Genomic DNA, 17,912 nt, shown 5'->3' on the forward strand with positions numbered 1-17,912 from the left:
CAAAACCTTGCTGAAGACTTAGCTTAGCATCAAAGAGCTTAAGCTTTGGAATCAGATGCCATTAAGTGATGATATTTTTATATAATTATTATTTGGTTCATCTGAAGTAGGTTGAAATTTCCACAAATTCAGAAAAAAGAAAAGCATAGTGAATATATGTATATAGTCACAAAATCAATATAACTAGAAGATAGATTTTGATTTACTTATCTCAAAAAGCTCACCAGGGGACTTCCCTGTCAGTCTGGTGATTAAGACTCCATGCTTCCATGGAGGGATGAGAGGTCCATCCCTGTTGGGCAACTAAGGTCCCCCATGCCTTGCAGCACAGCCAAAAACCAGAAACTCCCCAGAATATTCAATACCCAACCGCGGACACCCATTCCTACATCTTTGGGTAATTTCTCTTCTGCTTCCTTCTCAGACCTCACCTGTTTCAAGGCAAATGCTAAATCAAGGTCCCTAGTATTTCTGGGAGATCACAAGTTTTGAGTAGGCTGATTTATGGGGAGAATACAGTCTGTGCCTTCGTTCTGGAAAAGAGCCACTTTGAAGTGGAGAATGTTTACGTGAAGTCACCAAGATTCCCCTCCACCCACAGGGATAAACAGAGGGCTGTTTTTTGCCATAACTCAATCTATTATTTGAGAACTTTCATTATTTGAGATTTTTTCCTGTGATATATTTAACTGAGCTCCAGGCCAGACTCTGTCTCTCTCCACTGTCCCCACCAAACCTTCATCTTCCTGGCTTCATTACCTCATAATGGCAACTGCCACCCACCTACCTACACGAGTCATCCATCAGACAGTGTAGACTCCTTACTTCTGCTTACTCACCCAGCCACTTACCCCCTGTTATAAATGATGTCTCCCGGTTATCCATCCCCTCGTCCTCATTCCTGTGGTCAGTGTCTTATTCAGGACTTCAGCCTGTTCCCTGGACTCCTTCCTTCATTTTGACTCTTTAATTTTTTTTTTTTAACATGGGACCATAGCCTATTAACAATGTTGTGATAATTTCAGGTGGACAGCAAAGGGATTCAGCCATTCAGATACTTGTATCCATTCTGCCTTGATTAACTTTTCTTGATCTTCAACCTTTACTTAACCACCAGGCTGGCATTTGAAAAAGAGTCCCTCTTCATGGGCATTATCACCCATTACCACTTTAACTGCACTTGTCTCTTTACTCTTGTACCTATTTTTCAGCTTGAACCATCATTCAAATGAGAATCAAATTAAAGTTTAATTTTGAAATTAAAAAAAATGTTCACAGCCTACAAAAGATGCAGTTATTACTGATGACAACTTTCCTTTTACAAGCAGCTCAAAATCCTGGCTGGTTTCCTTGTAGGACTGGGTGTAAGGAGGGATGCTGGGCTAGAGAAGTGTCATTACTGCAGTGGGAGGGGAGGAAGACCTACAGTGATGGTAAAATCCAGGGTCCTTCGCTCAGAACTCAAGACCCTTTCTCCCCCTCCTCCTTCTCTTGTCTCTTTCTTTACCTCCCACACCCTTCATCCTCTCTTCCTCCTTCTCCTCTTCTCATCCTCAAGCCATCATGTTGACCAGGACTGTGCTAAGCAAAGGATGTGGCCAAGCCGGGACACCTATTCTGCTGGTGCTTCCTTACGATGTGAACCTGATCTGTATCCCACCGCTGTATACATCCTCTCTTCCCCTGCCCCAGCCTTGCCTCTGTTGATTCCACATGGCCGACTCTTTTGGACTTTCACACAGCTCTATCCTCTTCCACCTTGCAGTCTTCCAAGCAGTTGAAACACATTTTGCTATATTTCCTCTAGGCTTTTGTCATATTTTTCCTGTCATATTGGATTTTTACTCTGATGAAGAGTTTGAGTTCCTCAGTGTCCCTCTCAGGGTGTGATGTTCAGACACAAGGAGGTGGCTGACCATGCACATTGGGTGATAACCCTGACTTCTTTGTTCTGAACATGCTGCTCTTGTCCACACCTCACAAGATTGTGTTTACATCTTTTGTGGAGCCCAGAAATATTGTCGACTTACTTATATAAAACTTGGGACTTTCCAGGTGGCACTAGCAGAAAAGAACCCACCTGCCAGTGCAGGAGACATAAGAGATGCAGGTTCCATCCCTGGGTAGGGAAGATTCCCCAGGAGGAGGGCAGGACAATTGACTCCAGTATTGTTGCCTGGAGAATCTCCAAGGACAGAGGAGCCTAGTGGTCTATCGTCCATAGGGTTGCCCAGAGTCAGACATGACTGAAGCAACTCAGCACAACTTAGGATGCAGCATGCTTCATATGGACATGTTGTAATCCATATAATTAATTCCTCTTGTTGGACTTATAGGTTGTTTCTGGCTTTTCATAGGTAAGCTTTTCCAGGTGAGAAGATCTAAGCCTTGATTTTATATATTAGCATTGTGCATTAATTTCAAATCATACAATTTGAAAAATATCAGGTAAACAATACATGCAATAACAGGAATTCATGTTCCTGTGCCTAGTATAATAGACTTACCCTCTTCCAACAACACAAGAGAGGACTCTACAGATGGACATCACCAGATCATCAACATCGAAATCAGATATATTATATTCTTTGCAGCCAAAGTTTGAGAACCTCTACAGAGTCAGCAAAAGCAAGACCGGGATCTGACTGTGGCTCAGATCATGAACTCCTTATTACCAAATTCAGACTTAAATTGAGGAAAGTGGGGAAAACCACTAGATCTTTCTGGCATGACCTAAATATAATCCCTTACAATTATACAGTGGAAGTGAGAAATAGATTTAAGGGACTAGATTTGACAGACAGAGTGCCTAATGAACTATGGATGGAGGTTTGTGACATTGTACATGAGACAGGAATCGAGACCATCCCCAAGAAAAAGAAATGCTAAAAAGCAAACTGGCTCTCTGAGAAGGCCTTAGAAATAGCTGTGAAAAGAAGGGAAGTGAAAAGCAAAGGAGAAAAGGAGAGATATACCAAATGAATGCAGAGTTCCAAAGAATAGCAAGGAGAGATAAGAAAGCCTTCCTTGGTGATCAGTGCAAAGAAATAGAGGAAAACAATAGACTGGGAAAGATGAGAAAGTTAGAGATACCAAGGGAATATTTCAGGCAAAGATGTTCTCAATAAAGGACAGAAATGGTATGAACCTAACAGAAGCAAAAAATAAGAATAAAACATGGCAAGGATACATAGACATACTATACAAAAAAGATCTTCACAACCCAGATAATCATGGTGGTGTTGCCACTCACTTAGAGCCAGACATCCTGGAATGTGAAGTCAAGTGGGTCTTAGGAAGCATCACTACAAACAAAGCTAGTGGAGGTGATGGAATTCCAGTTGAGCTACTTCAAATCCTAAAAGATGATGCTATGAAAGTGCTGCACTCATTTCCTAGCAAATTTGGAAAACACAGCAGTGGCCACAGGACTGGAAAAGGTGAGTTTTCATTCCTATCCCAAAGAAAGACAATGCCAAAGAATGCTCAAACTACTGCACAATGCACTCGTCTCACATGCTAGTAAAGTAATGCTCAAAATTCTCCAAGTCAGGCTTCAATATTGCATGAACTGTGAAATTCCAGATGTTCAAGCTGGATTTATAAAAGGTATAGGGACTGGAGGCAAACATCTGCTGGGTTATTGAAAAAGTAAGGGAGTTCCAGAAAAACATCTATTTCTGCTTTATTGACTATGCCAAAGCCTTTGACTGTGTGGATCACAACAAACTGTGGAAAATTCTGAAAGAGTTGGGAATACTAGATCACCAGACCTGCCTCTTGAGAAACCTTTATGAAGGTCAGGAAGCAGCAGTTAGAATTGGACAAGGAACAACAGACTGGTTCGAAATAGGAAAAGGAGTTCGTCAAGACTGTATATTATCACCCTGCTTATTTAACTTAAATGCAGAATACATCATGAAAAACTCTGGGCTGGATGAAGCAGAAGCTGGAATCAAGATTGCTGGGAGAAATATCAATAACCTCAGATATGAAGATGACACCACCTTTATGGCAGAAAGTGAAGAAGAACTAAAGAGCATCTTGATGAAATTGAAAAAGGAGAGTGAAAAAGTTGGCTTAAAGTTCAACATTCAGAAAACTAAGATCATGGCATCCGGTCCTATCACTTCATGGCAAATAGATGGGGAAACATTGGAAACAGTGGCTGACTTTATTTTTTGGGGGCTCCAAAATCACTGCAGATGGTGACTGCAGCCATGAAATTAAAAGACACTTACTCCTTGGGAGAAAAGTTATGACCAACCTAGAGATCATGTTAGAAAGCAGAGATGTTACTTTGCCAACAAGGTCCATCTACTCAAGGTTATGGTTTTTTCCCAGGAGTCATGTATGGATGTGAGAGTTGGACTATAAAGAAAGCTGAATGCTGAGGTATTGATGCTTTTGAACAGTGGTGTTGGAGAAGACTCTTTAGAGTCTCTTGGACTGCAAGGAGATCCAACCAGTCCATCCTAAAGGAAATAAGTCCTGAATATTCATTGGGAAGACTGATATTGAAACTGAAACTTCAATGGTTTTGCCACCTGATGCAAAGAGTTGACTCATTTGATAAGACCCTGATGCTAAGAAAGATTGTAGGCAGGAGGAGAAGAGGATGACAGAGGATGGGATGGTTGGATGGCATCACTGACTCAATGGACATGAGTTTAAGTGAACTCTGGGAGTTGGTGATGGACAGGCAGGCCTGTTGTGCTGCATTCCATGGGGTCACAAAGAGTTGGACACAAATGAGTGACTGAACTAACTAACTCTAGTAAAATTCCTTGGAAAAAATGACAACTTATCTCAGAAAAATTAACTAATAATAAATGTCATTTTTGAGTGTTTAATCTGTGCCAGGTATAAGAAAACCTTTATTTTATCTCCGCTGACTTTGACACCATACTAAGATAGAAATATCATTATCCCACTTTCTAGATAAAGGAGCTGAGGTTCCAAGAGCTTCAGCAAGCTTCTCAAGACATTCCTGGTAAGTGGTGGAGCCACATGCAAACCACACCTCTTTCATCTCCAAATTTGTACTCTTAATCATTAGAGTGGACACCACAAAAAGTTTTAGAATGATTCACCACATGAATGAATGAATGCATGAGTGACCCTATGGAACAAACTACCTTGGCATCATTATGTACTTTTCATGAGAAGGATGGAGGCTTGGGGAAGAGTTTCTATGTAAATAAGGAAAGATGCCCCCCTCTGGGCAGGTGCAGCTATGGTCCAGGGCTTGTGCACAGAGATCATATTTGGTGCACATTTGCCTTTCAGGGCACAGCCTGCAAACACTTTTTAGGCTGTAGAGAGACAGCATTTGACCTCAGGTTCTCTGACTTAATGTCCTCCTCTCCTTCCCTAGAGAACATGCCATTTCTCCACAAAGTATTCCTCTGTTCCCAGTTGGCAACAATCAGGATTTCTAAGCAGGTGGTAAACAGGAAATGTGAATCACATCTCTGAGGCTATGGATGCTGTGATATGAATAACAATAGCTAGGGTTTAATGAAAGGTGCATCTGGTATTATGCTAAACACTATACAAGCTTTAGTCTCATTTGCCAGTTAGATGCGTAAGATCGTTCCCATTATGCAGATGATGAAGCTGAGTTCCAGAGCATTTCAGGGAGTTTCCCAGGGTTATATAACCAGTATACCACACCTCAGGCTCCATATACTCTGAGTGGCCATGGAATACCATTGTTGTCAGAATTCTCCTGGCACCCTTCCATTCTTCTCTAGCCATCATCCTCTGGAGACTCTTCTCTGAACATTCTGGATCTGCCTTCTAAAATCTAGGGTACATGACTGTCAGGGAATGTTTGATGGGAGGATTCCTACGTGCTGTCTCTCATGAGTCCTTCGTCCCTCTTCAAGCGGAACAGCACGCTGCTCCCAGGGACTGAGGTCATTGTGTGAGGCAGGCTTGGGTCTCCTTTAGTAAACATTCTCTTTAGGACAAAACTGCTTAGTCTCGTTCCCCTTTAAGATATGGATTGTCTCCTGACCTTGTGACTAACATTACCCCTTGTTCCCTTGGTAACGGTTGCTGTACGTTTGGTTTTCTGATCTCTATCATTCCCAAAAGAAGTTTCTTGTACCACAGCCTATATATACTCATAGGAAAATCATTAAAGCACCTTTGCTTCCATTAGAGCTTAGGTCCCTGGGTCTTTTTTGTCTCTCTCTCTCTTTTCTCTCTCTCTCTCTTTTTCTGGCTGACTCTCTGGAGCGTGGAGACCGGTCATGCTCACTTTTCTGCCCGGGCTTCTAAGACCCCCTCGAGAGGGCGCCTGGTACCTTGGTGAGGGATGCACGCCCTCTGTCAAGGACAATATTGGTCCTCTGTGTAAACCAAGGGATATCAGCCTCCTTCTCTCTTTTATTTCTGATCGTGAACTCCATACCACAAGGTTCCGGTCCATTAAAGGACCCCAGCAAATGTGGCCAAAGAACAGGGACACTGGTATACGTGGTATATCGGGTGGAGTGACTCATGGACCTATTGAGGTCTGTAAATACTAAGGCTTGGGTTAAAAGGCTGGCCAGCCCCATTATTTTTCTACTTTACTTCACCACTTCTTTACATTTCAGGGACTTCTGGTTTCACGCCAATGATTAGAGGCTTGCCTTCAAACAGTATTTGAACATAATCCTTAGTTTCCTCATAAATGCAGTTTTGACTTATAAATATGGGTCCGGGTCAAAGAAAATGTTAAATGAGCAGCCAAACAAGGAAAAACTATTCCAATTGATCTCTAGCCCCTATGCGCTCTTATTAAAGCTGTAATTCTGCCATTTCAAGGTATATTCTAGCCCTTCCAATATTCAGCAACAGACAAAACACTTATTATAAACATGTAAATTAAATGATTAAACTTTACAAAAGGCTCAATTAAAACATTACAAAATATCTCAAAATTTTCTTGCTAGCCCTGCCCTGGCTGCTCCAAATGCTTCTCCTCTGCCAACAGTTGCAACACCAAAAGTCTCTTTGTTGGAACCTAATGAAAAGTTACATTAATTTTTAAGCTAGACTAGAAGCTGCTATTTCCCGTACTGTAATTGGAGAAGAAACTTAAAAAACAGCTAGAAAAATTACTTGCTTATGAGAATGCATATCAGAAATGTCAAAGAGCTATAGCTGCAATTTGTCAGACTAGGATTATTATTGATTATATAAAGGCTTGTCACAATCTAGGATCAAAAACTTAAAAGATGCAAATACTAGTTGAAACAATGCTACAACCTTTTAAAAAGAGAAATGAAGGATGCTTTACATGTGGAGATAAAAACCGTTTAAAAAGGGTACTGCCCTAAGAAGGCTAATAAAAAACCTCCAAAATTTGTGCTTTCTGCCACAGAGGAATGCACTGGGCCAAAGACAGTAAATTTAAATTTGATATTGAAGGAAAACCTATTTCACGAAAATCGAAAGAGGGGACTTCCCAGGACCCTACATCAAAAAAGAGAGGCAAATTCTATCTTGTCCCTCAAACCCTCAACGTCCAGCAGTGCTGCCATTAATATACCAGCCCTAAATGATTTTTTCCTTTACCCTTAAGCAGTCCCTTCTAGAGTACCTACTGGAGTTTTTGGACCCCTACCCCCACAAACCTTCAGGCTTTTACAGGGCTGATCTAATTTGGCTTCTAAAGGAATTACTGTTCAGCGTGGAATAATTGATTCAAATTGTAAAGGAGAAATTCAAATTATGATGTCAGCTCAGATTCTATGGCAATTCAAATGGGGGGACAAAATTGCTCAATTACTTCTTTTGCCTTACACTTCTATTAACTTCTCTAATAAGGTATGGACAGGCAGATTTGCAATACAGATCAAAAACAATCCTTATGGACATATTTGTTATTTAAATATGTCTGACCAAATATAAATATCAAAATTAATGGTAAAAGATTTTCTGGTCTCCTTGGCACTGGATCTAATATTATTATTATTTCCAAACACTTGTGGCCCAAATCCTGACCTATACAAAAAGTCTCTTGCCAAATTGCAGGAATTTCTCAAGCCAAAGTACAAGAAATTTATTAATATTCAAATCTGCCCATATAATAGACCAAAAGGCCAACCTACAACATTAAGACCTTATGTGATAGATGCACCCCTTAATCTAATAGGAAGGGACTTACTTATGCAATGGCAAACTCAGATATACATTCCACATTTTTCCTAGGGGCCACTGCTCATTTTACAAACAAAACAGTTATTAAAATAACTGAGAAAATTTATGAGCCTATTTAGACAAAGCAATGGCCCCTTATGAAAGAAAAATTACAAGCTACTAAAGAACTTATAAACACACAATTAAAAAGGAAACATATTGAAGAATCTTGCTCTTTTTGGAACTCTCTTATTTTTGTTATACAAAGGAAATATAACAAATGGTGTCTCTTAACAGAGTTTAAAAAGTTAATTCTTTTTTGAAACCTATGGGTACATTGCAACCAGAGATCCCATCACCTATTACTATTCCTCAAAATTGGCACATTATTATTACTGATTCACAAGATTGATTTTTTAATATGCCTTTACACCCTTTAGACTGGGAGAGACTAACTTTCTCTCTCCCTTATCCTAATCATATCGGGCCTCATAAAAGATTTCAGTAGACTATGTTACCTCAAGGTATGCTTAAAAGTCCTGCTACTGCTGCTGCTAAGTCACTTCAGTCGTGTCCTACTCTATGCGACCCCATAGATGTCAGCCCACCAGGCTCCCCTATCCCTGAGATTCTCCAGACAAGAGTACTGAAATAGGGTTCCATTGCCATCTCCATAATAGTCTTAGCAGTTGTCAAATTTTGTAGCCAGGGCTTTACGTCCTATGTGAAAAAATTCCGTCATGCATATGTCATTAATAATATACTATAGCTACAAAAAGAGAAATGGATATTTTTGACACTGAATGGCTATGATATTCTTTAGACTCTGGTGAAAACTGATGAAAATAAAATCTTTATTGAAATTGCAAAACCGGTACTTGATGCACGTGTAGTAAAGGGAAAGGTTAACTTGTTAATATATATATATATATTTGGAACTCCAGTTCTGCCTGGGAAACAAAAATAGGCCTAAGAAAAAACCTTAAGTTAACTCTTATCATGTCCTTGGGCATACACAGCCCACTCTATCTAGGACTCCAGCAATGAGCAAATTGGTGGAGCTCAAAATAAATAAATAAAACAAAAAGATATTTTAAATTTCATAAGGGGAACTATGTCTATGTATCTAAAATTATCTATGTCTCAATGTATGTTTTTGTTTTTAGATAGTGTGAAGTTAATGGGCTCTATTTGGATTCAGCTTTTACATGAACTGAAGGGTGTTCAAAGTTGGTATAATGTTTATTTAATTGTGAATGTGATTTCAATATAATTATTTGTTAATCTAGTAGAGACTTTTCTTGAGTCATCAACATTATATAATACTTTTGTTATGCCTTGGTTTGGGGTAAGATACGATTGTCAAAAAAAAGGTAACTCTTTATATATATATATATAAATTTATAGATGAGATGAAAACTTTTAGATAAGCTCTATTAAAAAGAATTGTATTTTTGATAAAATGATCTATTCTCTATAATCTGGAGTGGTCTCTTGGGATTAGAGTGACTTAGGTTGCTGGAGTTGTGCTGAACTAAGTAGTAGAAGTTTGTTGAATGGCTGGGTCATTTCCAAATGAATTAGGATTTTAAAGTGTTAATTGCTGAACATTGGCTTACTCTTACAAGGGGATTTTCTTGCAGAAGAGCTGAAGAGATTTTGAGCTGTTAATGAATATAAATATATATTTGTACTGGAATGGATGTATATACAATATAATATGATTTGATAAATATGTTCAATGATCTATAAAATGCTAACATACAAGATATTTCATGGTTGCTATAGAAAAGTAAAATATATGCTTTTAATAGAAAGATATAAGAGATGGCAAATAAGATGATGAATACAAAAATATTTTTTTAATTGTTGAAACATTTATTATAGAATAAAGTAGTATTTGCATAGGCTTTGCTAGGCTAGTTTTTCATTGTCGTTCTAGCTACAGCAAATGTTCTTTCTCCAAATTAGGCCAAATTAGAAACAAAAGAAAAATTCTGGAGAAACATTTAACAGAATTAACTTTGGTCAGCAGATACATTCAGACTGCAAATATATTGGAAAATGCAGTTGAAATGCTTGGGTGGATCACAATGAAAACCACAAAGTATGATGTGTTTATTTGAAATAAACATTGCATTTGTTTATTGTGCTATCATATTTTGTTTTGGCCTTTTAACTTTTAGGGATGTTTAGTGCTGGAATTTTAGAAGGGCTTATGACAAATGAAGGAAAATTTTATGGCAAATAGATGTAACTCATTGTCCTGAACTTTCTTCCTCTTCCTTCTTACATGTCTCGATCAATACAAATTCTTCTTTTCTAGGGGCAACACCTCTCTAAGGTAAGACTACACAACATGTTATAACCCACCTATCAACTTACTTCACGATAATGAGAACACTTAATTCTATAAAAACAGACAATGACTCTCCCTATATTTCTAAGCAGTTCAAACAATTTTTACATTCATTCTCTATTAAACAGATTGCAGACATTCCTTATAGTCCACAAACACAAGACATGATTGGACAAACACATTACACACTGTAACTGCAAATAAAAAAGTAAATAAGAGGAAATACACAGGAACACTTTTGTCTTCCTTGTCCAGAGCAATCTTTACTAGATTCTGGTGTAATGTAGTCTTTAATCCTATAACTCTTATTGGTGTGACTTTATTTCTGTTTCCAATCTGTAGGACTCTTAAAGCAGAGCGAGAATGGCATAAAAAAATAAAAGACACCATTTCCCGGATGGATTATTTGTTCCTAAGAATATAAAAAATGTGGAATGTTCGCCTTCTTTTCAGGTCTGTCTTGAAAGTGTAGGCATCCTCTTAAACACACTGAACAGTGAGATTCAACAGTTGCTAAGCTGCATTTCTTTTTCAAGGACAAGGTCAAATATATTTGGATGTGATTAACATTTCATTTGTCAAGTTGTTCCGCATCACCTTTTCAATAATTTCACTTAGGAAAAAAATATTTGAATGGTTACTCCTAATACTTTGCCCCAAATAACACAAACCACAGCCTAATACCAGTCCCAAACAGATTTCTGAATGATTTTTTTTCTTTTTGGACTGAAATATTTCCTAAGAATGTTTTCATCATTATCGCATTCCTTTCTTTTTATAGCTATTGTTAATATCGCCTTATTTGTTTTAAACTTTTTAAACTTACCACAAAGAGATGTTTTGACAAAAGTAAACAACAACAACAACAACAACAAAAAAGAAGTTTTGAAACATTAAAGGACACCTCCTTTCCTTTGCCCATTTGATATCAAGATGGGCTAACTAATCAATGGAAATCTAAGAAACTAATCTTACAGGGAAAGGATATGCTTCTATTTCTCCAGATGGATCCAACGAGCTCACATGACTTCCTCTTCAGAAGATTCAACCTAAGGGGGCCCCCAGCATTCAGATTAGAGATGAAACAGCAAAAAAACCCAGGAAGAAAAAATTCCAATACAAGCCATGGCAACATTAAAAATTTCCAAAAAACACCGCACTTCGACCTTATGATCTCCCTACTTGGGGACAGATAAAAACCCTTACTAATTAAACTGAAAATCTGATTTCTCAACAGAGAATGCCTCGGAATCCTGAAAATATTTTTCTTCGCTATGCTTACTTTGCTTGCTTTTGCTTCCCCCGCTCAGGCTGACTTGATTGATCACACTTACTGGGCTTATATACCTAAACCCTCTTTTTTATTGTAGGTTGTAAAATGGACAGATATAGGACCAATCATATCCACTAATGAGTCAACACATATGCCCCCTCCTTGGAACTTGGAGGGGCCCTCTCATCCTGAAGAAAAAGAAAAACTAATTAATATCTTTCTAGGTTATGAAATCCTTCCTTTGTGTATGGACATAATAGAATTATGCATAAACGTTAGCTGACAAACTTAGGCCTTCCCCTGCTTCCAAAAGAGGACTTTCTGATGCTTCTTGGATTACTTACTGCCCTTTCTTTGTCCATGAATCATGTTTATACTACTAAAACTTTAGGAAAAGAATTAAAGAAAAAACAAAGAACATTATGCAAAGCGTTTACCAATAAGAACTTTAAATATATTTCTGTTCATTGGGACAAATGTCAGGCCAAACCAGGAAAATTAATGTTTACAGCTAATCATACAATTGTCAATTGGGGACCCCATAGTATGTAGTTATTCAACTGCTCAGATGATATTAACAATACTATGTATGATTATATTACTCAAGTAACATGGAAGGTTACTAATACTACAATGAAACATTATCATGACAAAGGACTTCTTGGCTAGCTTGACGATGGAATGGCCCCCACCTCGTCCTCGAATCATCCTTGGTAAACAGATTGGGCCTAAACAATGGGACATCTGAAAACTTGCTGCAAACACCGAAGAACTTGGGACTTGGACCAGACATTTCACAGGGACCAATCATAGCTATAGCAATTATTTCTTTCACTATAATCAATCATATTTTATACAAGCCTATGTTCCACTTCCTTTTGTTGTAGCTATAGGAAATTTACAATTCAATAAGACTTTATGTTCTGTAGCTTGCATAAATTGTAAATTATATACTTCTCTTAACTCCTCTATTTCCTTAAAAAATGACTCCCTTTTGATTCTTCAATCTCGACATAATCTATGGTTACCAATAAATCTCCAATGGCCCTGGGAAGAAGGTCCCAAGGCTAGACTTGCTTCCCAGTTATTTACTAAATTGCTCTAGTGATCTAAACGATTCATTGGATGGCTGATTTTTGGCATTATAGGATTAATAACTATTTGCACCATTGCTGCCATCACTAGCATTACTTTACAAACCTCAATTCAAACACATAATTTTATCCAAAATTGGACTAAAGATGCTCATATTATGTGGGCCACTCAGGCTCAAATAGATGAGGATATTCAAAAAGAAATACAGGAACTGAGAACAACCATCAAATGGGTTGGAGATCAATGAACAGATGTACAAAAACAGATGATGCTAAAATATGATTGAAATTCTACTCAATTTCATGTTACTCCTGTTCATTCTATAATAGTGGTTACAACTGGAAACAAATCAAGTTTCATTTTTAAAACATATATGATAATACCTTTCTGAATGTACAGTTATTACAAAAAAGAAATATGTGAAACCTTTTCTAATAATCTGCCCTCTTCCACTAGTATGAGAACTTTAGCTAAACAATTGGCTGATCAATTGTCTGGGCTAGACCCACATGGATGGTTTCAAAGCCTTACTCATAGCATTGGGTTTAGAACTATAATTTTGGTGATTGTCTTAACAATTATATTTGTTGTCTACTATTGCCTTCATGCAAAGATTGTCAAAACTGAATAAACTCTGATGGTCAGAACTCTTCTTACAAATATTATAAATAAATAAGGGGTAATTGTCGGGGAATGTTTGATGGGAGGATTCCTACGTGCTGTCTCTCATGAGTCCTTCGTCCCTCTTCAAGCGGAACAGCACGCTGCTCCCAGGAACTGAGGTCATTGTGTGAGGCAGGCTTGGGTCTCCTTTAGTAAACATTCTCTTTAGGAAAAAACTGTTTAGTCCCCTTCCCCTTTCTTGAGATATGGATTGCCTCCTGACCTTGTGACTAACATTACTCCTTGTTCCCTTGGTAACGGTTGCTGTACGTTTGGTTTTCTGATCTCTATCATTCCCGAAAGAAGTTTCTTGTACCACAGCCTATATATACTCATAGGAAAATCATTGAAGCACCTTTGCTTCATCAAGCTTAGGTCCCGGGTTTTTTTTTGTCTCTCTCTCTCTTTCTCTCTCTCTCTCTATCTTTTTCTGGCTGACTTTCTGGAGCGTGGAGACCCGTCGTGCTCACTTTTCTGCCCAGGCTTGTAAGACCCACCCAAGAGGGTGCCTGGTACCTTGGTGAGTGATGCAAGCCCTGTGTCAAGGACAATATTGGTCCTTTGTGTAAACCAAGGGATATCAGCCTCCTTCTCTCTTTTATTTCTTATCGTCGACTCCATGCCACCAGGTTCTGGTCCATTAAAGGACCCCAACACATGACTGACCATGCTCAGGGTGTTCATCCTCAAGACACAAATCCTAAGGTGTCATGGGTATTTTCCCATAAGGTTCTGATCATTTCTATTTTATTAATCAATTCTTCCCTGTTCACTAGAATTGAATGCAGAATCATGGTCTTTCTCTAACTTCTGGGAGATAAAAACTCACCAGCAAATGACAAATTCATCAGCTGAGCTGCTTCCTGCAAGCTACGTCTACCAGTTATATCCAAGGTGGTTGAAGACATATATTTTCTAACACATCCTCTGAGCTGATTCTGTGACTTGTGTTAGAAAAGCATCGTCCATACATTCTTTGTGTTGTGGAGATGAGATCTGTGGTATTTTTTCCTCTTTTTCTGCCACATTATTTTTTTAAGTTGTTTTAAGTGAAGTATAATTGCTTTACAGAATTTTGTGGTTTTCTGTCATACATCAACAGGCATTTTTTCCCTTTATTTTTGTTAATCTTTCCCCTGATTCTTTCACAAATGCCTGTCACTTGGCTTCTTCTATCCTCAGCTCTCTGGCTTCCTAGGGTCTCCCTGACACATGTGAGACTCCCATCATGGGCCACAAGCTCATGCGCACTTTCCCAGGAAAAGATGGAGTTTTGTTTTAAAAATATCAGATCAGACCAGAGTGGTGGAATATGGAAGGGTCTGCTCAAGAAAGGCATTCCTCTGACTGGAGAATCAAGATGAGGAGATGGTAGAAGACCCTGATTAGACAGAGAAGTTGCGAAATTGGAGGGAAATGAGAATTGTGGAAAGAAGATGTTGCTATTGTCAAAAAACCAAAATATTTCTTTTTTTGCAAACTTGCCATATGCTTGTGTATTCTGTTTTTATCAGTCAGGTGACACTCACAGAGCAGAGCTTCATGAATCAATATTTTTAACCCTATGCTTTGAAGCCAGTTGGAAAAATTATATACTAATGTGAAAACAACAAGGAAAACATAAAAAAAAAAAATCTGTTTAAATTTCTACTCTATAGATCTTGAATTAGTTTATTTAACACCTTTTATTCTCCATTTCTTCATGTGTATAATGTGGAGAAAAAGTTTCTAATTGGGCTAAAATCAACTTTCTTATAGAATATTTTAGAATGGATTCCCAAATGCATTTAAGAATTGAGAAACTTCCCTCTTCAATATTAAATGGAAATTGTATTTTTAAGATCAGCTATAAAGGGCTTTATGGTAAAAAACCTACCTGATTTAAAAATTTGTCACTGTTATTTGTGTGCTCTGAGAATCATTATTTTAATGTTTTAGTATCAGTTTTTCCATCTTTAATATGGGAATACCGTTCACTTTCCTTATGATGAGGTTTAAGTGAGGTCATGCATTTGAATATGTCTCTCAGTCCTGGATGTTCATTGGAAGTACTGATGCTGAAGCTGAAACTCAAATACTTTGCCCACCTCTTGTGAAGAGATGACTCATCGGAAAATATCCTGATTCTGGAAGGGATTGAGGGCGGGGGATAAGGGGACGACAGAAGATGAGATGGCTGGTTGGCATCACTGACTCAATGGACATGAGTTTGAGTAAACTCCGGGAGTTGGTAATGGACAGGGAGGCCTGGCATGCTCTGATTCATGGGGTCTCAAAGAGTCAGACACGACTGAGTGAGTGAACTGAACTGATGGTGTCTTTGGGCTTCACAAATGGTGCTAATGGTAAAGAGTGCTCCTGCCATTGCTGGAGAGGTAAGAGATACAGTTTCCTGATCCCTGGTTCAGGAAGATCCCCTGGAAAAGAGCACGGCAACCCTCTCCAGTATTCACACCTGGAGAATACCGAGGACAGAGGCGCCTGGCTGGATGTGGGCCATAGGGTCGCAAAGAGTTTGATGCAGCTGAAGCGACTTAACACACACGACACGTTGTATTTTAGGTATCCCTTGAAAGTCTATTTTTTCAGCTATTTTGTTGGATGCGAGTTATGAGGAAAAACAGTGAAGGAAAGTGATTAAGACTGAAAGTTAAGAAAGATAAGTGTTTTGAATCTGAGATCTGCAGGCTGGGTGAACTTTGGTCAGTCACTTAACCACTCTGATTTCAGTTACTTCTTCCATAAAAGTGGTTGTATTACGTGTATCACACTGAATGAACTACACGACCAAAAAGAACTCTACAAAGTTGAAAAGCCTGTGTCACTGTACGCTTTCAACATCCTTCAACATTTTGATGCTCACCTGATGAAATGCTTTCTGTTTCAGGCACTCTAGTTGTAGGAGTCTGAGAAATTTCTACTTGAGTGAAAACCTTTTTTTCCAGATTTTACTCACCTATTTGTAGCTTTCTTCTTATAAGACAATGGCTCCATTTCAAAACAAAACAAAACAAAAAAACATAATGCCAAGAACAAAAACCAAAACCTGAAATACACATAGTACCTACTGTCAGCATCTGAGCCAACCCCAAACCTAGTGTAAATAATAGCTAGACCTTCAGGCTCAATTAGCTTTCAAGTTTTGCTAGATAGGAATCCTGAAAAATTGGTTTGGGAGGAGATAAGTGATCATGGAGCTTGAACACATACTTGAAATGCTTTTGGAAAGATGGCTAAGGTCCCAGCCACCCAGCCGCTGGAACAGAGAGAGAGGGCAGACTTCAAGTTCCTTACCGTGGCGTCTTCCCCAGCGTAGTGGTTGAGGACCTGGCGCCCACCAGGATGCCTGTCCGCCCAGCCAGTAACATCGTAGACCTTGCGATTGATCACCAGCCACTGGTCAGTCTCCTGACTGTGTCTCTGGATCTCCTGCCAGGTGTACGTGTTGAGGCTTTTTCTGGGCAAGTCGCACTTGTCGTTTGCCTCCTGCTTTGCAGAGAGCCTGGCATTCCCACTTGCTCCTGGTTTCCTGTTAGCCTGATGCCTCGCACCTAGGTACTGCTGGCTCTCATCTACAAGGCTCTCATTGCCCTCAGGCTTTTCTTCAAACGTCATCGTCCTGGTACTTTTAGAATCTCTGGCTTGACACCTGGAATTTCTAATTCTCACCTGATTGAACTACAGAATGACCTTTCCCTCTCCTTTTATTCCATGAAGAAGCCTACACAGAAAACTTTTTAGCCAACTTGACTCTTGGCAAAGCTGAGTGAGCTCCTTCCCAGCGTTTCACTTCTCTGTCCTGAGTCTTTTTTTGTCCTGATGAAGACCGTACTACCTTTCCCCACACCCAAGAAGATTAGTCTACCTTTCTCTCTTCTCTCTCTCTGCTGGCTGATCATTTCGCAGCGTTCTTATTCATCATTAAAAGTCCCTTAGTCAAGAGCTGGAGCCAATCACAAACCAGAGGATGGTGTGGCCTGACCCCTGGGAGGAGGGGCTGGGCTCCTTCTCTAGGTGGATATGAACTCCTCCTGGAATTGGGAAATGTTCTTTTGTTCTCTTGTTGTTGTTAAGATTGGAAATTTTCCTTTTATTTTGGTTTTCTCCAATTACTGTTCTTTTTTTTTTTTAAAACTAATTGAGAAACCGTATGCAGGTCAGGAAGCAACAGTTATAACTGGACATGGAACAACAGACTGGTTCCAAATAGGAAAAGGAGTATGTCAAGGCTGTATATTGTCACCTGGCTTATTTAACTTAAATGCAGAGTACATCAGGAGAAACACTGGGCTGGAGGAATCAAAAGCTGGAATCAAGATTTCCAGGAGAAATATCAATAACGTCAGATATGCAGATGACACCTCCCTCACTGCAGAAAGTGATGAG

General features: G+C 39.0%; 1 protein-coding gene across 1 annotated transcript in view; it reads right to left on the reverse strand.

Moving 5' to 3' along the window:
* The window catches only part of LOC110149748 (fatty acid desaturase 2-like protein FADS2B), a 56,440-nt gene extending 39,045 nt beyond the window's left edge, over nt 1-17,395 (reverse strand). The window contains exon 1 of the mRNA XM_020912331.2: nt 16,821-17,395. Coding sequence (XP_020767990.2) covers nt 16,821-17,141 — 321 coding nt within the window. The 5' untranslated portion in view covers nt 17,142-17,395. The remainder of the gene's footprint in view (nt 1-16,820) is intronic.
* Between the last annotated feature and the right edge of the window lie 517 nt (nt 17,396-17,912).

This window comes from Odocoileus virginianus, chromosome 10, assembly GCF_023699985.2.
Source record: "Odocoileus virginianus isolate 20LAN1187 ecotype Illinois chromosome 10, Ovbor_1.2, whole genome shotgun sequence".
Lineage (NCBI taxonomy): Eukaryota > Metazoa > Chordata > Mammalia > Artiodactyla > Cervidae > Odocoileus > Odocoileus virginianus.